The sequence below is a fragment of the Neomonachus schauinslandi genome, chromosome 2 (genome assembly GCF_002201575.2).
Source record: "Neomonachus schauinslandi chromosome 2, ASM220157v2, whole genome shotgun sequence".
Lineage (NCBI taxonomy): Eukaryota > Metazoa > Chordata > Mammalia > Carnivora > Phocidae > Neomonachus > Neomonachus schauinslandi.
Genome location: NC_058404.1, coordinates 113,778,234 through 113,804,077, shown reverse-complemented (window position 1 = coordinate 113,804,077; position 25,844 = coordinate 113,778,234). Strand labels below are relative to the sequence as shown.

At 40.0% G+C, this 25,844-nt stretch overlaps 1 protein-coding gene across 3 annotated transcripts in view; it reads left to right on the top strand.

Moving 5' to 3' along the window:
- Positions 1-3,203: 3,203 nt before the first annotated feature.
- SEC24B (SEC24 homolog B, COPII coat complex component) overlaps positions 3,204-25,844 on the top strand; it is an 86,930-nt gene continuing 64,289 nt past the window's right edge. For 2 of the 3 annotated variants that reach the window (XM_021684527.1, XM_044912898.1), the window contains exons 1-2: positions 3,204-3,362; positions 23,407-24,153. In XM_021684527.1, the coding sequence (XP_021540202.1) occupies positions 3,236-3,362; positions 23,407-24,153 (874 nt within the window). In that variant the 5' untranslated portion in view covers positions 3,204-3,235. Of the gene's footprint in view, positions 3,363-6,114; positions 6,128-18,556; positions 18,589-23,361; positions 24,154-25,844 lie in introns of all 3 variants that reach the window. The other variant, XM_044912897.1, reaches the window with a different exon arrangement.

The window sequence follows — 25,844 nt, the reverse complement described above, 5'->3', positions numbered from 1 at the left end:
ACATAATATAACCTTGCTACTCAAAGTATGGGCCTACTAAAAATGCAGTAAATGTGTAAATAGACCAGATAAAGGAAGAGAAAGAAGAAAATTGTTTTTCATTTTGGGAGAGGGACACCTAATAGGGAATGCTTCTGAAGGAGAAAAGGTGTTCCACTAAGATCAAACAGGATTTAAAAACTAGAGAATAAAAAAAAACTGTCTGAGGAAGATGGGAAGCCAGGCTACAATAAAGAAAGAACTGGACTATCATCTTCTGAGATACACACAGGTCTCTAGTTGCGAAATCTCCTGCAACCTGTTGTAGAGAATAGGAGTCGTAAGTTAGGGGTGACAGATAGTAGCACGTGTGTCAGAACTTTACACTTGGCAAAAAATGTCCCTTCTATACCTGCAGAAGGGCTTCATTTCAATTATACCACTCTGCCACTGAACTCAGACTTGGAGTCAGCATTTGCCTCCACCCTGCCCGTCAGTCAGAATGGACACAGGCACTACCACGTTTGGCATTTCTGGCACTGTAGTCCTGTATCCACACATCTAAAAACTATGACTTTTAATGATTGGCAAAAAAAAAAAAAAAAAAAAAATTGAAGAGATGTCCTGAAGAAAAGGAGCATCACCTCCTAATGTAAAAAAAAAACAACGAACCAATTCAGCTTAACTTTGCTATTCAAAAGCAGTGTTTCTCCTATTTTTCCTGTGTGTCAGAATCACCAGGAGAGATTGCTGTTGGGTGCCCTGTCCAGAGTTCAGAAGGTCCTGGGTGGGACCTAATAATTTGCATTTCAAACATTTTGAGATCCGCCATTCTAAAGAATACTGGAACAAATTTTAAATATGTAAAACTGAAAATCCTTTGACAAACAAAACAGTACATCATAATTAGCATAGGTTTTTGAAGAAAAATGTAAAGGAACGCAGCATAGTCTGTAGTGAATAGAGCAAAGATTTTGGAGCTAAATAGACCTTGGTTTGATCTATGGTTCTGCTATTTATAGGTTCATGATTTTTACTAAGAGTACTTAAACTCTGTTAAGTCTTGGTTTCCTCTGGTAAAATGGAGATAAGAAAAACTGTGAGGACTAAAAATGTATCAAGTAACTAGTATAGTGCCTGGTACATGGTTAAGTATTCATTCAATCCTTCATCCTTTCCCTCCTTTTCTTCACTGATGGCAGTCATGGAACTTAAAGTAATGGAACGAAATAACATATTTTCATAAAGGTTGTAGGATCTGACATGCAAAAGATTTTTATAACCATGCTAGAAAATACTACGGTGAATTAGTGGACAAGTGGAAGCAGCTTAGGTCATAAAGACCATGGGGAAGATCTGCTGAAACCTATGGTCCCAGTCTACCTCTTTAGAAGTCTCCCCTAAAATGATAGGGTTCACCTTCATTCCATATACCTCTGATTAAAATGGGCTTCTTATACCCAGGAAAATACATTCGGGGCAGAATGCCAATTGCCTAGTTGTTCCCTTACCCTCATAATGGTAGCCCTTAATCCAATGCTTTTTCTTCTGAGTCTTTTTTCAAAGAACTCCTGGGAAGTGTTGGAACCCATAACCATGTAATCTCCTTAATAAAGCAGAGTGTGAGGGACACCTGGGTGGCTCATTCGTTAAGGATCTGCCTTCGGCTCAGGTCATGATCCCAGGGTCCTGGGATCGAGTCCCACATCAGGCTCCCTCCTCGGCGGGAAGCCTGCTCTCCCTCTCCCACTCCCACTGCTTGTGTTCCTGCTCTCACTATCTCTGTCTCTGTCAAATAAATAAATAAAATCTTAAAAAAAAAACAAAACAAAGCAGAGTGTGATCTTTTACTCATGTTAGGGCTTAGGTTTCTGTGGAAAAGTTTCGAATGCTGTGGAAAAGAGCTTCCCCCTTTTGTCTATGTGGAGTATGATGTATCCTTGAAAATCCTAAAACTCAAAAGTACAAATCCAACCACTGAAATCCTATTTGTGGTGCATTTGGTGCATTAAAGCACCAAGTACCGTTAATTTATGGCAAAAACGAGAGGCAAGCTTTGCATTATTCCAGAACACACTACATGATTTCCATAATTATTCAGTAAATTAGACTTATCACTCCAGAAATATCTTGCTAGATCCCATTTCGAGTTCAATGATGTTTCTGAGCAATTTCATTCCTCATACAGAATGATGGTAGCGTACTCAGAATTCCAAGACGGCAAGACTACTTGGCTAATGTAGTCCAAGACTTGCTTGCCAGTTAGCATGCTGGGACAGGTCAGGGATTCAAAGATTTCAATGTAGAGAAAGCAAACTGAATTTTTGCTTTGGATGCTACAGCTTCTTTTCTAAACATCAACAGAATGAAGCAACCCTTGGCAAAAATCAAGAAGATGAAATTTGTCTTCCAGTTTCTCTTACTCTATTTTCTCCTTCCTCTTCCCTAGATTTAAGTCGGTGGGAAAAGTTTAGAATAATGCAATTCTTATTTCGATTCTTGTGTTTATCAAAGAGAAATGTTTCCTCCTCCTTTGCCGAGGATTAGAATTCCCTGGGAATTCAGGGACCCTGAATGCCATATTTCCTTTAGAATTAACATTAAGGGGGGGAATTCAAGATTAAGAACCAAAACCGAACCCAGGGTTCTCTTTCGGAGGAAGGGAGGAAGGGTGGGTGGGGTCAGTCCGGTGCAGCGTGGCCCCGGGCTCCGGATGTCACCCAGCGGCTCTCGGATCCCCCTCCCAGCACCGCCGGGCCAGGCTCGCCGCGCGCCCAGCCTCCGCACCGGTGGGAGCGGGCCCAGGTTTCCTTCTCCTACCGGGGTCCATCCCTCCCGCCTCACAGCGACCGTGGCTACGCCAGGACCCGACCCGCCGTCGCAAGGCTGGCGGTGAGGCCGCGGCCCCGGGCCCCGCCTCGGGCCTGAAAGCGCCGGGCTTTGGCCTGCAGGGGGCGTTGCGGCGGCGGCCCAGGGCCCGCGGTGCGAGGACCGACCCAAAGCTGGAACCCCGCACTCAGGGTTTGGGGCGCGCAGCACGGCCGGGCGAGGCGGGCCAGGACCCAGGGTCGCGGCACCCGCGGCGGCCGAGCGAGGCTCCGCGGTGTGCAGCGCCGGCAGCCCGGCCGCGGTCCCAGGCGACTCCCTCGGTGACGCCGGGCGCGTTCCTTCCTCTTCCTTTCGCCTCTCCGGCCCCGCCTTCCCTTCCCTCCGCCCACCTCCCCGAAGCGGAGCCGCCGCCGCCAGCCGCGCCGTCATGTCGGCCCCCGCCGAGTCCCCTCATCCGGCCGCCAGCGCCCGGATCCCGCCCAAGCTTGGCGGAGCCACCGCTTCAGGAGCCGCCGCGCCCGCAGGCCCGGGCCCGGCGCCGCACCAGCAGAACGGTGAGGCGGGCGGCCCCAGCGCAGCGCGGGGCCTAGCGCCTGCAGGGCAGCCTGCGCGGCCGCTCAGACCAGACCGGCCCGGGTCGGGCCGGGCGGGGTGATGGGGCGGGGGGCTGCTGGCGGTAGGGGCGCGGGGCAGAGGCCGCGCAGGGGCCGGACTGTGTGTGGGGGGGGTGCGGGGTGCGGATCGCGGGGGGGGAGGGGCGCCCTGGCGCGGGGGCGGGGGCCGACCTGGGAAAGCTGGGGCCGGGGCTGTTTACGTAATGTGACCCTAGGCCCGAAAGCGCCCGGGATTAGTTCGGGAGGTAGAAAAGGAGGGGCCCAGGTCCGCTTTAAAAACCCTCCTAGCCAGCCTGAGCGCAGGCGAGTTTCCCCGAGCGACCCTTTGGCCGGCGAAAAGCCGAGGCCGCAGCGTGCGTGGTCTGGGGAAGCCTGGTGTAGCCATTGAGCTGCACGGATTGTGCCCTTCCCGTCTCGGGAAAATGCTTTGATTTCTGCGGCCCAGCGAGCACGCTGCCTTGAAGGGAACTTAAGTTAGCACTCAAGTTTGTAGACAAAAGGGTGTAAATGTGCAACACAAGTGTAACCGTAATCCTGACCCACTTCGGCCGCAAGGTCTGTCCTTGCTTCGGCGGCAGCTGCGCCGGCGTTTGGAGTTTGCTTGTCGTCTTGGAAAGGGAGTAGGTGTCAAACGGATTTAAACGAATACCTTTAGATCCGGGTGGCTTTTGCCCCAGCTTCACTTTCAGAAACACAGACGCGTGCCAGAGTTGGCCCCGCTTTGACGGAAGAAAGGCCTTCATACAGGCAGCAGCTGGTGCAGCTTGAAAGCCGCTTTCATGCTAAGGTCGTAGGCTTTTAGTATGCAGGAGGTTCAAGTGAAAAATGATCATTTCTAGGATATTTATTACCTGATCATTGGGATCTGAATGTTTGTGGATGGGGCCGGGGAAGGGGGAACTCGCGTTATAAACTTGATAGTAGTTTAGAGGAGAGCCCTCGAAAGTAATTACTTTAGAAAAAAGCCCAGTATTTTGTAAGAGAACCAAACTACACTGGTACTTTTCGAACAGTTGTTGGACTGACCTGTTTTATCCAGTTTGTTAATGAAAATTCATTGGGCTGTATAAATCAGTTCAGCCAGTATGTAGTTTTTCAGCTGATGCTTTTCAAACATCGGTATCGTTTATCCTGAGACTCAGAAGTTGAATTTTTTTCATAAAAGCGATGTCTTAGGCTTAATATCCTTTGGATCAGCCACCCTTGTCATTTTACATGCTTTACTTCCAGTGGTCATTGTTTACTAGCGTGCGGTGTGAACAGTGTTGCAGGTTTTGTGTTCCTGTCCTGAACATACATAAAGGTATTTCTGAGCAGTTTTTGTCCTTGTAAACTTGATACAAATTGTTTTTGTTTTGTTTTTAAACCGTTTTCTGTGTGAAGGAACTAGCACGTATTTAAGAAGAGTTTCCAAGTCTTTTGGAATAATTTAAACCCATGTTTTAACAGTGATCCAAGGATTGTCTTTTCTTGATTTTCTGGGTATACATTATTTTGTTAGTGCATGATTTTTAAAGTGGCAAATATTGCTCTTAGCCTTACAAATTTTGTGAAGGCTCAAGAAATGCCAAGATACCAATTACAATGAGGTTATTAAATCTGTAAGAATGTTAGAAGCCAAATATAGAGGATGGTGCTTTGTTTCTACTGTTTGTAATCATTACTTTAACATAATTCATTTCAGCATTTGTTGCATGTTTACCAGTTGGGTACTTAAGATTAGACTAGTAGAAAGCAGAATCCCTGCCTTTCTCCTAAATTCACCTTTATTTTGTTGACATGCGAGTTCGTTCTGACCTTGAGGGATTTTATGGGTCGGGATAGGAGGGCAAGACTGTCTTGAGGCAGAGGTTACAGCATGAACAAAAGTCTCAAATTGTCAAAGTGCAAGGCATATTTAGAAACTAAGCTGTCAAGAGGCAAGAAGTGTGCTGGGTAATAGGGAGAACCCAAGGCATTGAAGCTGAAAGGAATACTTAAAAAGGGGTCAGGTTGCAGAAAGGCCTTAAATGTCGTTGCCAAGGAATCTGGAAATTAATATAAAGAGCTAGGCTAAGAGAGTAAATTTTACCAGTTCTCATCACAAGAAAAAAAAAATCTATGTATGGTGACAGACAACTACACTTATTATTCTAGTGATCATTTTTGTAATTTATTCAAATATTGAATCATTATGTTGTATACTGAAAACTAATAGAGCATATGTCAGTTATACCTCAATTAAGAAAAAGGATAAAGAAATAGGGTCAAGGGCGCCTGGGTGGCTCAGTTGGTTGGGCGACTGCCTTCGGCTCGGGTCATGATCTTGGAGTCCGTGGATCGAGTCCCGCATCGGGCTCCCTGCTCGGCAGGGAGTCTGCTTCTCCCTCTGACCCTCCCCCCTCTCATGTGCTCTCTCTCATTCTCTCTCTCTCAAATAAATAAATAAAATCTTTTAAAAAAAAAAAAGAAGTAGGGTCAATTTTTTTGCTGTTTTTTGTAGAAGGAAGTAGCTTAAGTAGAGAAGTAACAAGATCAAATCTGTTTTGTTTTGTTTTTTGCTAATCTTAGAAAAAATAATTTTTGCTACATTGTGTTGGCATTTATAGATAAAGATTAAGCAATCCTTTGGGTTTTTGGTTTATTCTTTAGCCGTACATGAAATAGTTTGCCTTTTAATGTGTCTCTGTGGAATACCAGACATGGTGAAAAGAAACAGGTCAGAAGTGTGTGTATGAGACATTACGGGAGACAGTTGTTAAACTGGGATGGTATCTAGAGATCGCTTATTTTAGTGGTTATCCAACATTTTAAAAAACATTTATTTTTCCAAAAGAAGTAGTGGATAGAGCACTGGTGGAGAAATCAGAAAAAAGCAGAGCTGTTATGGTTAAATAGAGGTAGAGGTTCAGGTGTTTTTGGAGTGCGGTCTGCTCCTCCAATTTTATTGATGAGGTCAAGATCCAGAAAGGTTAGGTGGGTGTGTTTTTCACCAGTTCCTGTGTAAACTTTGTGAGGGTAGCAGTTTTGTCTCTCTTGTCACCGCTGTATATTCAGGTACTCATTAAACGTTTGTTACACCAAGTCCAATTCAGTCTTCCTAATTCCAGGTCCAGTTCTCTATTAAGAGACTGTAGAAAGTCTTTTTAGAGACTTGGACATTTTTTTGCAAAGGGTAGGGAATAGGTAGAAAATTGAGACTTCATTATCACTTTTGTTTTCTAGGTTTAACTGCTCACATGCTTTACCCCACTCATTTGAAGATACAGTTTGACTTGAGTCTGTGACATACTTCTCTTAAACTTCCTTTTGTGTACTTGTATTTCTATACTTCAGTTTTTCACTGAGCAGCATATGGGCTTTTAGAATTATTTGTATTTCCATGTGAAGTGTTAGTTGAATATTCTTCACTTTCACTCTGCCTTTTGGGAGTCTCTCCAAAGCCCAGTCCTCAAAGAAGGGAAGATTGGGTGAAATAATATCCTGGTAATATGATGGTGTAATTCCAAAATTTTTCCCAGTTGACTTAAATTGAAAGAGATATTTTAAAAAGTTTTTTTGGGGGGAGGGCACTCAGATTTAACAGTAAACCACTGCTGCTTAATTCTGCTTTTAGGAAGCAAATGGTGCTCATTTTCAAATGAAATGTGTTTTCTTCCTTCCATGTGCCTTTTCCAGGAATGATCCTACTGGCAGTTCTATCATTTCAATCTCCAATAATGTGAGAAAGATGAGTTAGTAATGGGAATTATTGGGATCCATTATGGAAGATGTAAACATACCATTCACTCAGTAGTACTATCTGGTCAGTTATCGGAAACCCTTCAGCTTTGAGAGCACATGCAAAATTTAAAAGGATAGAAATCCCCCCCACCGTGTGTCTGAAGTAAGTTCCTTTTGATCAGAGCAGCGTCTGGGTCTCAGGTTCCTAGTCTTCCTTTATAGCTGAGCAGAAGTATCAAGCCCTCTGGTGAAGATATTGCCATGGTGTAATGTAACCGTCTGCATACATCATTTCCTTCTAAGCTGATTAATATTTCGAGAATCTTAAAAATCATTCCTCATATAAACAAGTGTCTTTTATCTGGGTTTAAATTTTATTTTTTGTTTTTGTGTGTATTGCATTAGTTACTTGCAGTGTCCTACTCCCACGCCACTCCCTCCCCCCAGGTGTCCGAGATTATATCTGTGATAATTTTTGCAAACCCCATTCATTGCCACTGATAAGAGTATTTCAGCTCACTTCCATTTTTCTAATGATCTGTAAACCCTGAAGTACTAGATGCCTAAAGACATTGAAATAGACCAGATTTTTGAGCCTGTCTTCAATGGACTTTCTGAGAAAGGAGAGCATCTCCACAGTCAGCCCTGCATGTGAGAGCAGATCATGTTCTATTCAGAGTTGTCAGAAGGTGTGGACTAGTGAAAGGGTTGTCGGCTTTGATACAGCTCCAGGTTTTGTCGAGGTAATTACTCAACGTCTCTGAGCTTAAGGGGAGAATAATACCTTCCTTCTAGAGTTGTTGAGAGAATTATATTAAATGAGTTACTATTTTTAAAGTACCTGGTGCTTAGCAAAATGAGATACTTAGCAAATGAGAGTCCCCTACATTCCATCTTCTGCAGAACACCTGGATATAAATTCTTTAGATGGCAGAGACTATAAGAGTTTTCCTCATCATATTCCCAGAGGCAGCAGGCAGTAGTAGGCACTCAATGGAGTAAGTGAACTTGGCTTCATATTCACTGTTGTTTTTGAAGACTGGCCCCTGAAAGGATCTGTGTGTGGCCAGCTCGTCCTATCCTTTCCTGTATTTAAGGCTCAATCACTGTTTCCATCTTTTTATTATTTTCTTCCACTGCCCAGCCCTCCCTCCCTCCAAAAGATCTACTCTTGGAAGGTTCCCTCTAATAGCCCATCTACCTCAGCTAGCTGGCTTGTGGGAAGGTGGATTTAATTGGTTTCAAGTTTTCTAAAATGCTATGCTGGAAGCTGCTTGTAATAGGAACCAAGGAAAAGCAGGATGAAGTAGGAGGTGAGAGGGAGTAGTAAAATGCCTCGCCTAAGCCAATGGCCAAGTCTTAACTTGCTTGTTTTTCCTAGTATTTCTGAGAAACCAGTATTGTGAAATGAGCTTTGGAACCTGCAATGCCTGGCTTCTTCACTACTTACCAGCTATTTGAATCTGTATAAATTAGTGACCTTGCATGCCCCCATTTGTCTGTAAAACGATGATAGTGATACTTCACAGGATTATTGTGAGTTATGTAAGATTATGTAGAGGAAAGCAAAGTACCTGGCATGTAGTAGGTTCTCAACCGGTATTGGTTTTCTTTTGGTCCCTTTACTCTTAACACTCATTATTACGGCAGCCAAAGAGGAGAACTGATGGGCTTAATGCAGTGAGATTTCACCCAAATGGCCGCACAGGCTGTGTCTGTCTGTAGGCTCTGTCTGCCAGCAGTGACTGGGACAGTTACTTCTGTAGCTCTTAGTCTTCCATTAGAAAAGAATAATCCAGCGTATCCAGATGGGACTGGAATTCCTCCTTTTTTTTTTTAAGATGTATATATTTTAGAGAGAGAACGCATGCAAGTGGGTGGGAGGGGCCGAGGGACAGGAGAGAGAGAACCCTCAAGACGACTCCCCGCTGAGTACAGAGCCTGATGTGGGGCTCCATCCCACAACCCTGAGATCATGACCTGAGCTGAAATCAAGAGTTGGATGCTCAGCCGACTGAGCTACCCAGGCGCCCTGGGAATTCCTCATTTTTAAAATCACTAGGGCTTCTAATTACAGATTTCTTTAGGGGTGTGGTGGTCATATATTTTTTACGCTTGTAAAAAATTTATATTTTAGCAACATTACTGATACTTTATTGTCAGGGGTCCTATATCCAAAATATTCAGAAATCAGTACTATGTATACTGATGACTGGATGGGTACCAGTGTTGACACCAGAGCAGGATTCAGTAAGCCTGTAATGTGCCATTACTCTTTTAGTTGCTGGATCGTGAGGAGGTCTTGGTGGTCTGGGGCAAGGAACCAGCATTGTGGGGTATAACAGGGAAGCAGGATCAGGGCTGTGTGACTATTTACTGGTGGCATTCTTTAACAAGAACGATTGCTAAAATGCATAGTGGCTGAATATTGACCTATTTCTTGGTAGTTCAGTGATGAATAAATTACGTTCTTATATCTGATACTGCCTCTCCAAGTTAGTATGTAGGATAGAGGAGCTTGTACTTTGCTGACCTTGATGTTCTTTTTAAGATAATAAAAAAAAACCTTTAATCTGACTTTTAAAAAATATTTAAATGTGATTCAGGAAAAGACTAATGAAGCAAATATTCTTGATATTAAAAATGTTACTTCTCTGAAAAGGGAGAGGATGAGGAAACTCATTTATTTAAAGAGAGCTTATTAATTTTTTTTATAAATGTATAGTGACTAGATATTCCATAAAATACCTTGTAAATTTGAATTTTCATGTCTGGCTTGCTTACAGCAAGAATAGAATAAATTTTCCTCTGGTGGGAATCTAGTCTCTGGAAGGAGATTATGTCCCTGAATGTAGAAACTTTTCAGAGATTGTATATAACCTGAGTTTTTCTGTTTTGCAAGTGATTTCTTGATGCTCTTTTTATGAGTCACTGCGTTCAGCCATTGGTGGATGCAGTAATTACATTACTTCACTGATTCTAAGACACTTTTTTTTTCACGTTTTTATCTCTGAATTTGGGGGGCATCTTAGAATTGGTCAAATTTTAAAATTGGTTTTACTGAAACTGTAGAAGTTATGGTATAGTTGTGTGAAAACCTGCCACTGACAGCTGATGTGGTGAGCTGAGTATAATGGCCCCCTAATAAGTTTCCGTCCTAATCTTTGAAACCTCTGCAGCTACGATTAAGAATTGGGGATATTATCCTGGGTCTGGGTGGGCCTGATATAATCACAACAGACCTGATTAGAGGGAATCAGGAGGAGATAGCCAGCAGAGAAAGTTATTGACCACAGAAGCAGAGGTGGGAGTAGTGTGCTTTGAAGATGGAGGAAGGGGCCATAAGCCAAGGAATACAGGTGGCCACTAGAAGCTGAAAAAGGCAAGGAAATGGATTCTCTTCTTAGAGCCTCAGAAGGAACCATCTCTGCCCATGACACTTTGACCTTATTAGCCCAGTGAACAGATTCTGGGCTTTTGACCTCCAGAACTGTAAAATAATAAATTTGTGGTGTTTTAAGCCACTGAGTTTGTGGTAATTTGTTATAGTAGCAGAAGCTAATATACCTGGTAGGTTTAAAAAGCAGCAGCATTTACTAGGCTTCTTTTTTCCCCCCCTCAAAATATAGGGATGTTTTCCGTGAACCAGGCATGGAAGCTTTAGGAATATGATAGAGCTGAGAGCAAATTAGACTGGCTCTTCACTTACAGAGTTTGCAGTCAGACAAAGTACCATGTGAAAAGTGCTATCATTGTGGTCCAGGATACAGTAGATGCAGCATTAAGTGGGCATTCACTTGTAGGGTTAGCAGATGTTTTCTAGAAGAAGAGCTGAACTGAGATCTGAAGAATGAGTAAGAGTTGATCAGATGAAGGGGGAAGAGGGAATTTTTGAAGGTTCCAGGTAGAGGGAAGAGCCTGTGTGAAGGGTCAGAGGTGAACAAACATGGCTTGAGAAAAATTTAGTATGGTCGGAATGTGTGTGGAACAGTGATTCTCAGCCTCTTCATACTCATGGCTACCTTAGTGCTAAAATTTTAGTTGGTGGCATTCTTGAAGGAATTAAACTTTTTTTTTTTTTTTAAGATTTTATTTATTTGACAGAGAGAGACACAGCGAGAGAGGGAACACAAGCAGGGAGAGTAGGAGAGGGAGAAGCAGGCTTCCCGCCGAGCAGGGAGCCCGATGCGGGGCTCCATCCCAGGACCCTGGGATCATGACCTGAGCTGAAGGCAGATGCTTAACGACTGAGCCACCCAGGCGCCCCAGGAATTAAACTTTTTAAACACCTGTATTTTAAAAAAGCAAATTTCAGAAAAATAGCGCGTGTTTATTTGATTCCCTTTGGAAGCCTTTACAAGGCAACTTAACTGTATTCTGCACTCACCAACCCCTTTGATGGCCTTTTGAGGTAAAGCTCTAGCATATACTCTTTCCTGATGTGCTGTGGCTTCTTTGCTCCCTTCATACTAGGTCATTACTGTGTGTCACTTTGACCTAACGATAGGCACCTTTAGTTTAGCAAAATTACATTTTATATACTGATCAAACTTCGGTAGACCCATGTGAATGATTTGTAGCGTAGCCGTATGTTAAGGTGCGTCTGTTGAAAATCATTGTGAGAAGGAGTGGTGAGCAGTAAAGTAGAAGAGGTAAGCAGGAGTCAGATCATGAAGGGCCTTTGCGTTCGTTTTCTCTCTGCTGCTATAATAAATTTACCACAGATTGGTGGCTTAAAATAACATGAATTCATCATCTGTAGGTTAGAAGTCTAACAGGGCAGAAATCAAGGTGTCAGTAGGGCTGAATTCCCTCCCAGAGGCTGGGGGAGAGTATACATTTCTTTGCTTTTTCCCACTTCTAGAGGCTGCCTGCATTCCTTGATTCATGGTCCCCTTTCTGTCTTCAAAGCCAGCAACCTCTGGCTTCATCTCTGAGGATCTTCTGTAGTCACATCTCCCTGACTCTCTTCTGCCTTCCTCTTCTACCTTAAAAAGGACTCTTGTGATTACATTGAACTTACCTGGATAATCGAGGCTTTTCTCCTGATTTTAAGGTCAGCTGATTTGTTAACAGTCCTAGTACAAGCAGCAACCTCAACTCCCTTTGCCATGTAACGTATCATATTCACATGTTCTGGTGATTAGGACATGGACATTTAGTGGGGGGGAGGGATTATCGTGGCTCCCATTGTCTTACAGACTATGTTAAAGAATTTGGATTTTTTCTTGATGGCAAGAAAAACCATTAGAAAGCTTTAAACAAAAAAATAACATAACCAGATTGCTTTTTAGGAAAATCACTCTGGTTATGTGTGGTGCAGTCATTTGTCTAAAATATAGTGTCATACAGGGGTGCCTGGGGTGGCTCACTTGGTTAAGCGTCTGCCTTCAGCTCAGGTCAGGATCTCAGGGTCCTGGGATCGAGCCCCGCATCGGGCTCCCTGCTCAGTGAGGAGTCTACCTCCCTCTTCACACTCTACCCCCCCATCCTCGCTTGTGCATGTGCACTCTCTCTCTCTCAAATAAATAAATAAAATCTTTTAAAAAATTGTGTTATACAGTCAATTTAGTAAGTCATTGCCAGCACTTTTTTCCATTGATGTTTTAAAAACTTATTTTGCAATAATTTTAGATTTGCAGAAGTGATGCAAAGATAGTACAGAAAGTGCATTGTTCATTCAGCTTCCTCTAAAGTATTACATCTTCTCGTGTCTTAACATCTTACAAAATCATGGTACATTTATTAAAACTAGGAAATTACCATTGCTGAAATACCATTAGCTAAACTATACCATTTCCACCATTTTTTTTTTTTCTGTTCCTGGATACAGTCCAGGATATCCTGTTGCATTTAGTTGTCACATCTCCTTAGTTTCCTCTGATCTGTGACAGTTTCTTAGTCTTTTAGTTTTTTAGGGCTTTGACAGGACCAGTTAGTTATTTTGTAGACAGTTCTTCACTGTACTGATGCTTTCCCATGATTAGGCTGAGGTGGAGTCTTAAGAATTTAGGAATTTTTATGAATTTATGAATTTTTAGGAAGAATACCACAGAGGTGAAGTGCCCTACTTATCATATCGGGGATTATATGTATCAACTTGTTTTATTACCGGTCATGTTAATCTCTTGAACACTTGATTGAGGGAATGTCTTAGCTCAGGCCTCTATGACAAAATGCCATTGACGGGGTAGCTTAAACCATAGACATATATTTTCTCAGTTTTGGAGACGAGAAGTCTGAGATCTGAGAGAGTCTGAGATCCGAGAGACGTCATGGTTGGGTTCTGGTGAAGACCCTGTTCCTGGCTTGCAGATGACCACCTTCTTGCTGTGTGCTTGCACGGCTTTTTTGCATGCATGAGGAGAGAGTGATCTCTTCTCCTTCTTATAAGGATACTAATTCCATCGTGAGGGTCCTACCCTTGTGACCTAATCTAAACCTAATTACTTCCTGAAGGCCCCACCTTAAAACTATCAAATTGGGGGATAGAGCTTCAACATTATGAATTTGGGAGGACATATTCAGTCTATAAATAGGGGCTGCCAAGTTCCTCCACTGCAAAATTAATATTTTTTTTCCTACTGTTTGTTAGGAGTAACTTCAGCCCACATTCAACAGAAAGGGAATTTAAGAATTCGGGTGCCTGGGTGGCTCAGGTTGGTTAAGCGACTGCCTTTGGCTTGGGTCATGATCCTGGAGTCCCAGGATCGAGTCCCGCATTGGGCTCCCTGCTCAGTGGGGAGTCTGCTTCTCCCTCTGACCCTCATCCCTCTCATGCTCTCTCTCTCTCATTCTCTCTCAAATAAATAAATAAAAATCTTCAAAAAAAAAATAAAAGAATTAAGCTCCACCTTCTACATTGAGGTGTATCAAATAATTTGTAGGTATATGCTAAAATCCTCACAGTAATTTATACATATTCTTGGGGAGATACTTTACTATCCTGTTGCTTCTTAAAATTTCATCCGCTAATTTTACATTCCTCAGTGGCTTGCACCTGCAGTGATTTTTACTGTGGAATTCTAATGGTAATTTTCTCTTTCCCTCATTTACTCTACATATATTATTTGGAGTTTTTCCGTAAGGAAGACTTGCCCCTTTTTTCCATTTTAAAATGTTTTCAGTCATTTATATGGTGGGCTCATGAATATTATAATCTAGTACTATCATTATTTATATTTGTTGCTCAGATTGTTACAGTTTTGGCCATTGGCATCTCTTTCAGGTTGTCTCCTGTGTCTCTCTGGCACCACCCTTTTTTCGACTGCTTCCCTACTTTCTGACACTACAAGATACTCCCATTTTGTCCTTGCCCTATCCCAGCACTAGAATCAGTCCTTTGTCCAAGGAGCCCTGGTTTCTTTTGTTGGGGCATGCTATTTAGAAACTGAGAATTGGGCCCTGGATGTGGTCGTAGCTACAGGCATATCACTGCTGCTAGGCGTTCTCAATAGACAGAGTTAGGAGATACATATGTATCTACTAAATTATGTATGTAAACATCTCTGTAATTATATCTACATCTATCCATCTGTGTATATATATTGCCTCAACATCCTTCAGTGAGGTTATCATACATGTAATACAGCTAGACTGATTTGTATACGTTTATTGCCCTCCCTGTATCTTCTTTGGTTATTCTATTTTCAGACCTTTTGCCAATTTTTTGGTTGGGTTGTCTATTTTCTAGCTGCCGAGCTTTAAGAGTTCTTAATAAATGTTGGATACAAATGATTGGGCATGTGATTTGCAAATACTATCTCCTTGTCTGTAGCTTGTCTTATAGTTCTCTTGGTGGTTTTTGTAGAGCAAAAGTTTTTAATTTGATAAAGTCGCTTTTCTTAATATTTTCTGTTCTTAATCATGCCTACATATTCTTCTGTATTTTCTCCTAGGAGTTTTTAAATTTTACTTTTAGATCTGTGATTCATTTTGACTTAAATTTTGCTTAAGACCTGAGACATGTGTTGAGGTTCATTTCTTGAATATGGACTATGGCAGTCGCATTTGTTGAAAATATTATCTTTTCTTCATTGAATTGGCTTGACATCTTTGTCAAAAATCAGTTAACTGTATTTTTGTGGCTTTATTTCCAGACTTTTTATTATGTTCTACATGTCTGTCCTTTCACTGGTACCATACTTTTTTGATTATTGTAGCAGATAAAGCAAGCCTTGCAATTAGGCAATCTCCCACTGTGCTTTTTCAGAGTTTTTGTTTTTGTTTAAGATTTTAGTACCTTTGCCTTTCCATAGAAATTTTAGAATCAGCTTGTTGATATCTATAAAAGAGCCTATTGGTATTTGTATCGGGATTGCATATCAAAGTTAAAGATCAAAACTGAGATAATTTATATCTTAATACCAAATCTTTCAGTCCACAAATAATGGTGTATCGTTCCATTTATTTAAAGAAATCCTTGATTTCTTTCATCAGTGTTTTGTAGTTTTCAGCATATAGGTCCTTCACATATTTCATTAGATTTATATTTTAAGTACTTTTTGGTGATATTATAAATAGTATTGTTTTTAAAAAAAATTGTAAATCCTGTTTGTTCATTATTGAGTTTGAGAAGTGCATTTGACTCTTACATACTGACCTTCTATCTTGTGACTTTGATAAACTCACTTATTATTAGTTCCAGGCTTTTCTTTTTCTTTCTTTATTTTCTTAATCCTGTCATTCTGTAAATATCGTTTTATTTCTTCTTTTCCAATCTGTATGCCATTTATTTCTTTTTCTTGCCTTACTAAAGTAGCTAGTAAATCCTGAACATTGTTGAATAGGGGAATGGCTTTTATTTTTTTTACTGTGAGTGCATGGTAGTGAAGAATATGGTAGTTACTAGTGTTGCTTGGTGTCATTGCTTCAGTTTATGCCACAGGACCAGCATGTTACCCGTCATTGCTATTGTGCCATTAGTACAAATGTCAGCACAGTAAAGAAGGCAGATATTTTAATACACTATGAAAGTGGTTTTTACCTGTGGATCCCCCAGGAGTCTCCAGTATTACCAGGGTTCTATGTACTACACTTTGAGAATTGCTGTTCTGTATCCTTACTGTATGAGTTTCCTAGGCTGGCTGTAACAGAGTACTACAAACCGGTAGCCTAAAACAACAGGACTGTATTCTCTTCCGGTTCTGGAGACGAGAAGTGTGAAATTAAGGTGGTTGGCAGGGCCATATTCTCTCTGTAAGGGAGAATCTCTTCCTTGCCTCTTCCAGCTTTTGGTTGGCTGTTGACATTCCCGGTATTTTGGCCGCATCTCTCTGCTTTATCCTCTCATTGCTTTTTCTTCAATGTGTATGTCTTCTCTTTATGTGCATCTAATAAAGATACTTGTGATGACCTTTAGGACCCACTCAGATAATCTCAAGATCCTTACCTTAGTCATGTCTTCTGTCATAAAAGATAATACTCATCCTTTTCCATATAAAATCATTTTTGCACGTTCTGGGGATTAGGATGTGGATGTATCTTTTGGGAGGCCACTGTTCAACCTACTACCCTTATTAGTTACATAAATATTAGACTGCTTCATATTGTTCTGCAGGTTTCTTAAATTTTATTTTTCTTCAGTCTTCTCTGCTTTTTTAAATTGGATCATTTTATTTATTTATTATTAATTTTTAAGTAAGCTCTACACCCAACGTGGTGCTTGAACTCATAACCCCAAGGTCAAGAGTCGCATGCTCTACCGACTGAGCCAGCCAGGTGCCCCAAAGTTAGATCATTTTATTGGTTAGTCTTCAGGTTCATTGATTCTTTCTTCTGCCATACTGTTGAAGCCATCTAACATATTTATTTCAGCTTTATTTTGAATATTTTCATTTTCAAAATCGTTTTCATTTCTGTTTTGGTATATCTGTTCATTTACTGATGATATTTTTTTTCAATTCTTTAAATATATTTTCTAATTTTGAACATATAATAGCTGCTTTGAAGCTTTGCTAAATTCAACTTTTGGGACCACTTTGAATCTGGTCTCTGCCTGCTTTTTTTTTTTACTGAGCATCTCAGTGTCTCTCCTTTGTCTATACAGTTAAGCTGCCAGTTAGGGACTTGACCCAAAAATTGTAACTGACAGGAAATAACTTTCAGGAAAGTAAAATGAATGAACACACAGACTTACCTACAAATATATTTATCATCGTGTGGTTTAATGTTTTTTAAAAAAATGGAAAACAACCTAAATGGCGGTAAATAGAAAAGTGATTAAAATATGGTAAATCTGTATAATGGATATTATTCAGACATTTAAAAATCATGATGGAAAGATATTCAAGTCAGGTTACATAAGCAAATCATTGAAAAATGCACCTTATAATTCTACTTTTGTTTAAATTAGTTAGATAAATCCAAGAAGAAATTACTGGGTAGCTATGCATCAGAATATCGATAGCAGTTATCTCAGGTAATACGATTATGGATGATTTTTATTTGATAATTTCCTGTACCTCTTTTTGCAGTGACTTTATGTAACATTAGTAATAAGAGAAACACTTCTAGAGTTATTTTTCAAAAATTTGACCATCCACATATGTAACTAGTTTATCCTTTCCTCCACAGCCTTTGTCTCTCTCTATATTAGAAGTATTAAAATACCAGCAGTCTTATATGCTGCAGAGCCATTTTGCTTTTTTTTTTTTAAGATTTTATTTATTTATTTGAGAGAGAGAGCAAGAGAGAGAGAGAGAGAGAGAGATTGAGAGAACGAGTCGGGGGAAGGATAGAGGGAAAAGCAGACTCCCTGCAGATCAGGGAGCCCGATGTGGGACTCGATCCCAGGACCCTGGGATCATGACCTGAGCCAAAGGCCGACACTTAACTGACTGAGCCACCCAGGCGTCCCTGCAGAGCCATTTTGAATCCAAAAAAAGATATGCATCTAAATTACCCCAGAAGGCCAGTTATTTTTCTTTTCTTTTCTTTTCTTTTTTTTAAAAATCAGCATTAACTAATGAATCATTAAACACTACATCAAAAACTAATGTACTATACAGTGGCTAACTGAACATAATAATTAAAAAAAGGAAATCAGCATTAATGAAATTCGGTAGTACCTCAAAATACTTTTATAATTAATGTTTCTACTAATGTCCAACTTAAATGTTTAGGCCTAGCTTGAAAGCATTTCATATATACTGATATTCTCCTTTCTGTGTTTGTATTTTTCTGTCTTATAGTTGTATTCAATAGGAATTTAGTGTAAGCTGCACACGTAATTTTAAATAGCAAAAAGAAGTAAAATCAGTTTCAATTTATCCAGTTATCGCAATATATAAAACATCATTTTAACATGTATTCAATATTTAAAAATTACTGAGATATCTTACTTTTTTCATATTATTTCTTTAAAATCCAGTGTGTATTTTATACTTAAAGCACTTCTCAATTCAGATTAGCTCTATTCCAGTACGCAGTAGCCACGTGTCACTAGTGGCTACCATATTGGATAGTGCAGGTCTATAGCACATGTATGTGATTCCAGGTGTTTTTACCTCTCGTGATAGATCCAGTTTTCAGCCCTTAGTTGTTCTTTCTCTTTCATTCTTTCCTAGTGTACCTGATTCAGTTTTTTTCTATATTTTACTTAAGCTTTACAGCTCTCAAATAATATATTCTAGGAAGGAACTCTTTTTCTGAAAGAATAGGACAACTTACTGCACTCTGTACATATATACACATATTATGTTTAACTTATTTGAAGACAACATTTTCTTTTGTAAGACTTATTAAAACTATGATATCTGGACTTTTAAGAATATAATGCATTTTTATGTTAGGTAAAGATGGATGTTTTTCAGTTTTAGAATCTGGAATCTGAACCTTTTTTTTTAAAGATTTTATTTATTTGTCAGAGAGCGCGAGAGAGCACACAAGCAGGGGGAGCAGCAGGCAGAGGGAGAAGCAGGCTCCCTGCTGAGCAAGGAGCCGGATGTGGGGCTCGATCCCAGGACCCTGGGATCATGACTTGAGCCTAAGGCAGACGCTTAACCGACTGAGCCACCCAGGCATCCCTGGATTCTGAACTTTTAAAAATAGTAATTAGTTGTTGCTTTCAGTTACTGTTGCTACAAAACAAATTATTCCAAAACTTAATGGTTGAAAACAACTGTTTTATTATGCTCACAGATTCTCTTGATCAGGAATTTGCACAGGGCAGAACCAAGATGGCTTTTCTCTGTTCTACGATGTCTAGGGTCTCAGCTTGGAAGACTCAGAAAGTGTTTTGATGGCTGGAGTTTGGGATCTGGAAGGCTCATTTATTCACATGTCTGGCACCTGGGCTAGAATGACGCAAAAACTAAAACTTCAAACCTGAGTGCCTAAAGGTGAACTCTCCGTGTGGTTTGACTTCCCCAGATGGTGGTAGCTGTGGAATAATTGGACTTCCTACATATCTAGCTGCTCAGGGATCCACATGCAAATGTTCCATCAAACAACATAGAAACTGAGTTGTCTCTGACCAAGCAGGGAAGTCACATAGCTTCGCTTCTGCCAGTCTTTTTTGGTGGAAGCTGTTATAAGCCTGCTCAAATTCAAGGGAAGTAGACAGATTTCACCCTTTAATAACACAGTATCAAAGAATTTGGGGACCATGTTTTAAAACTGCCACAGTTACTGAGGGAATTAGAGGAAATACAGGCAAATGAAACTGCTAATACTAATGAAATGTCCATAATTTACAGATTGTGTTAAAAATAAAAGAGCTTAGGGCGCCTGGGTGGCTCAGTCGTTAAGCGTCTGCCTTCAGCTCAGGTCATGATCCCAGGATTCTGGGATCGAGCCCCGCATCGGGCTCCCTGCTCCACGGGAAGCCTGCTTCTCCCTCTCCCACTCCCCCTGCTTGTGTTCCCTCTCTCGCTGTGTCTCTCTCTGTCAAATAAATAAATAAAATCTTTAAAAAATAAATTAATTAAAAAAAAATAAATAAATAAAAGAGCTTAGATTTATGTAACTTAATGTATTTGTAATATTTGCCAGGCTCGGTTTTAGTATATGCAAAAGAAATAAAACTTTAATGTTAGTTTTGGTATTATGCCATAATAAAGTTAGGAGAGTTATCTAATACATTTTAAAGTTGAAGAAAATGTGTTTCTTGTTAGGTCACAGTAAGACAAAATTTTTAAAAATATTTTACTTGTCCTAGATAGCATTTTCTTTTCATTTAAGCTGATCCTTATGTTTATTTTTTTTTTAAGTAGAGGCTTTTGAAAATTGATTTAAAATATTTGAAAGGAATATTTTTCTTCCAAAGGAGTCTTGATTCATTTATCATTTTGACCAAATTATTTTCATATACTTTTCATACATTTAGAACATTTAGATCTTGATAGAGAATAAGGAATGGTGAGCATCGGCATATAATTAGCTATGCACACCTTCACATTCCCCCAAAGTAAGTACCTTCTTTGATGGACTGAGAAGTAAAAAGGTTCGTCTGGTGGTTAGTTCACTTCTGATAAATTTTAGCATCTAGATACAACATTACTGTTAGTTTTAGAAGAATGACATTTGGGTAGCTTGGACATACTGATGATTATTTCCCTATTTTCAGATCATGTAGCATGGATGAGCCACACTATTTATTAAATGGATAGACATTTAAATAGATTTATCTAATTCTGACTTGGTTCTTCTCTTCACTGATAAAGTCTTACCAGTGTGGAGTTTTCTGAGACTGAAGTTAAGAGTAGCAAACCATCTTTGTATATTTAAGGAAGGGAGGTGGGGGGAGAACATTTCACCTTTTTTTTTTTGGCATGTTAATGAAAGATTCGTATCTACTCTTTTTCTTTTAAGTAAATAAATTTTCAGGTGAACTATGACCATATAAAATATCCTGTAAGAAAAGTAAATTATACACCCAGTAAAACAGTGTTACCGAGTTTGGGTTCTTTGTATACTTCTTGGAATTATAAAAGTATGGATGTTATTTTTTCCTAACAGTTTGATTACATAAGTTACCTTTTTTCTGCCATAGAATATGTATTTATGTGACCAAAATTGAGATGCCACTACATTATTGAGTAGAAATTGAAAACAGAATAAGGAAAGATAAGTTGTATTCATAGATCTTTTATAACAAGTATTTTTATACTTTTATGTTTTCTATTTTTATACATTATTATAGCAAGGGATATTTGAAAGGAATATGGCACTTCCTTTGTATCAGTGAACTTGAAAAAGCTTGTGAATATTTTTTTGTTATCCTTTCATTTGAGGTATGGCACAGATTACGATTTCCTTCCACAACATAGGAAAATTAGATTCTAGGATAAAGATTGCCCTTAGTTGGGAACAAGACTGGAATTCCATTGTTTGGGACGATTGACCATTTTTCTGGGCTAATTTAGTATTGTATGGGTGGCAGATCATTGTTTAAAAGCATGGATTTGAGCCAAGTTACTTGATTTATCTTCGTCGTATTACTTCTAAGCATGTGACTGTATTAAAGGACTTAACTTCTGTGCCTCATTTACCTAATTTGTAAAGTAGGTATAATGATACCATTTACTTCAAGGGACAATGAGTGGTACATAATGTAATATGTTTAATGATATTTATAATATTAACAAAAGTAATACTAAGATTAATGTTAATTTGAATGGTATTGATAAAAGATACATTCTTTGGTGATTGAAGAAAGGACTATATGTCAATGGAAGTTTTAAAAGCATTAGAGGAAAAGATGAGTATATATTTATATAATACTAGAATAGGGAAGGCTCTTTATGATATAGAAATGAACAAGGTCAAAAAACAGTAACCCGAGGGAAAATATGTGTAGTACATAATAATAACATAAGGTTAAATTTCTTAATACACAAGAACATTTATAAATCATTATGGAAAGCACAACCCTGTGGGAAAAGGGCAAGACACTTAAGTAGCTAAGAAATATTTGGAAAAATTCTGAGAAAGACACTGAGGAAAAAACAGCTGAGAAAGACACTTAAGTAGCTAAGAAATATTTGGAAAAATTCTCAGCATTACTCCAAGTTAGGTACTACAACCTGAAATGTTTCTCCCCTATCAGATTGGCAAGGATTGAAATGTTACTCAATGTTGGGAAGATGAGGCATTCCTAAGCATTATTCATAGGAGGTATGAATTGATAGACTTTTGAAGAGGTATTTGGCAGCAATTGTCAATTTTAAAAGCACAAACCCTTTGAACTCCCAGTTTCACTTCTAGGAACTTATCCTACAGATTCATCACAGAGGTTGACCTCATAGATATAAATTAGTTCACTCCCTGAAATAATCATCAAGGAGATTTAGGAAATAATGTTACTTCTCTAATGAAATACTATACAGATTTTTAGAAGAATAGTGAAGATTTATGTATGCTAACAGAAGGATATTCAGGACACATTAAGTAAAAGAAGAGCAGGCTGCTGAACTGTGTCATGAAGGATACACAAAAAGCCATTAAGTAATAGCTACATGTGGGAAGAAGGCTGTCAGCTACCAGGGAAAAAGGGGGAATTGTACTTTTTACTTTATATTCTTCATTGTTTGTTTATTTGTTTGTTTTTTACAACGGGTATATTGTTACTTTTATAGTTTAAAAAAAGCTAAAAAAAGGTTTGCACTTTGTCTGTACTGGGTATAGTAGTTATCTATTGTTGCATAATGAAATACCCCCAGATTTAGTGGCTTAAACAACAAATATTTAATCTCCTAGTTTCTGAGGGACATGAACTTGGGAGCAGCCTCTCTGGGAGGTTCTGACTTTGGATGTCATGAGATTGTAGTCAAGCTGTCAGCTGGGGCTGTAGTTTTCTCAGGACTCTACTGGGTATGCTTCCAACCTCACTGATGTGGTTCTTGGCAGGCCTCAGTTTCTCTTTGGCTCTTGGCCACAGAGTTCAGTTCCTTACCTCATGGATTTTTCCATAGGGCTCTTCACAACTTGGCAGCTTTGTTCAAACTGAGTGATCTAAGAGAGGGAAGCCAGCACCCAAGATTAGGCTAATCTTGAAAGTGATACATCATTACCTCTCCGGCATGCTACTGGTCATACAAATCAGTCTCGGTATATTGTGGGAGGGTGTGAATTCATACACAAGGGTATGAATATCAGGAAGTAGGGATCACTGGGGCCATCTTGGAGGCTAGCTACCTCAGTGGGTCTATAACAGTATATATCTTCTGTGACAATTTGGGATTTTGGAGAAGTAAATTAGGGCAACATTTGATGGGAACTTTGCTTAAAAAATTAGTTACCTCCTTGCCAATCCCTATAAGTGTTTGCTCTTCTTTTTCAGGTCCAGCACAGAGTCAAATGCAGGTTCCATCAGGGTATGGAGTGCACCCTCAAAACTATATTCCTCCCTCAGGACATTATCCTCAAGGACCTGGGAAAATGACCTCATTGCCATTGGATAGCCAATGTGATTACTACTCTGGTCTCTATACAGTACCGACACAAAATGTGGTGACTCCTAATACAGCAAACCAACAACCAGGAGCACAGCATATGTATGGCAGGGGTCCTCCTGCCCCTCATATTGTGGGATCCACTCCGGGATCTTTCCAGGGTGCCACATCGTCAACATCCCATTTGCATACGAGTGCCTCCCAGCCGTACTCCCCTTTTGTGAATCACTACAGTAGTCCAGCCATGTACTCTGCCAACTCTTCTGTTGCTTCTCAGGGATTTCCCTCTACTTGTGGTCACTATGCTATGTCAACTGTTTCTAATGCTGCGTATCCTAGTGTTTCGTATCCCTCTCTGCCTGCTGGTGATCCGTATGGGCAACAAATGTTTACCTCACAGAATGCTCCGACTGTCAGGCCGGTCAGAGATAATTCGTTTTCTGGTCACAGTACAGCCATCGGTCATCCATCACCGCTTCCACCTCCTCCGTCACACCAGTACCACCAGCAGCAGAGTCTTTCAGGATGCAGTACTCTCTCGTGGTCAACTTCAGGCCTTCCGTCAACCCAAGATAATCTCGTCCGAAACCACACTGGCACCCTGGCTACAGCCAGCGGCAACCCAACAAATACTGGTAGGTTGAATGGAAAGTTCACCAGAGCATGGCTGAAAATCAGTGCATTTCCAGTCAGGTTTTTATTTGCATGAAGGTTTAAGATGGTATTGCCTAATAGAAAAATCGGAAATTAGCTCACCTTTGCAGTTTATTTGCTTTATTTATTGTGGTATTTTGCAGCATCTCCCTGAACCCTTCCCCTTCACCTATTCAGTTAGCCACCCAACCATCTATCTTGCGTAGCTGTGTTCCTTGTCATGACGGGGATCTCAGTCGATATTTATTGATATATTTCATGCCTCTGCAGTAGTTGTCTTATGTATGAGTTAGGTCAAGGGCAAAATAGGAGGGTCCATTTGGGTATATGCTTTGCTAGCCACTACTTTCTTTTTTATATTGTTCAACCTTGGGACAGTTGCTATTCCAGCCAGAGCCCTACTCGCTATAGAATGCCACACTGGTTTCTCTAAGTGAGCCCCTATTAGTGCTGCTCTCAGAAGATAATATATGTGTATATAATATGTAGGAATACATACTAAAGCTTATGTTTTCTCTTCCCAAATTGGTAAATTAGGATGAAGGCTGAGGAAGATGAAGAAAGATGCATGAAGAATAGTCTTGTAGTTAGTCTTTCTGACCTTCCTAAACCAAGATGTAGTTAAATTTATTAGTTTAAAAATTATGTAAGTTATGTAGTCATTTTAGTGTGGGGTTTCCATATCATATACTCATTTTAATTCAGCTTGTAAGCTTGAACTTAACAAAAACACGCTCTTGAACTGAATGAAAATGTATGTAAAGAATGGGAACTGGTAAATCTGTGGTAGTTTTCTGAGTGATATCTTTAAATTATATATCAGAATCCAAATAGCCATAAGTCAAGGATGCCGTAGAAAAGTATCCTTCCCTGGACAGTTAGATTATTTAAAATTAAAATTATTTAAAATATATCTGAACTGTATATTTGAGATCAACTATTCTTTCACAGCAGTTATTTAGAAACCCTTTTGGCTGCAAGCAGCTAATAGTGGTTTAAACAAAAAAGGTGGTATTTTTCTCACATAACAAGACGTTTAGGTAGATGTAGTGGATCCAGATGTCCTCAGTGTCTTTTCTCTCCCTAGTCTACCATCCTTAGCGTGTTGGTTTCTAGAAACAGGAGAACTTCTATGCCTGTAGACATCAAGTCCGAGTTAAAAACAGGAAGAAGGGAAAGGAAAGATGGGGTGGTGGCACTGACAGATTTGCCCTATTATTTGCCATAGCTGTTTTAAAGGACAATCCCTTATTTTAGGGAAGGTTAGAAAATGAATACTTAGCTTTGTAGCCTTCGTGGCAGAGGCAGGCAAGAAAGAAAGGGGTTGGCATTGACTGGGTCTTGGGTGAATCAACTTGAAGCATCTGTCACAGTTCCCAAATCTGGCTGTGCACCAGAATCACTTGCACAGATTGTGATCTTCAACCTTACTTACTGAGCTAGAATAAAATCTCCAGGCTAGTCTTGGGAATCTATATTTCTGACTTGATCTTATGATGCCTAGTAAGAATTCAAATTCTGTTTCTTTTTGTTATACAGATGAGGAAAGCTATCCAAGTTGGGTTGCCTGCTTGTGGTCATTAATGTTACAAACCAAGTTTGTCCTGGAGCTCAGTTTCTTTGACTCTCAGCCTTTCCTTCTCAGAATCAGGGCTTTCTGCCCCCTAGAAAT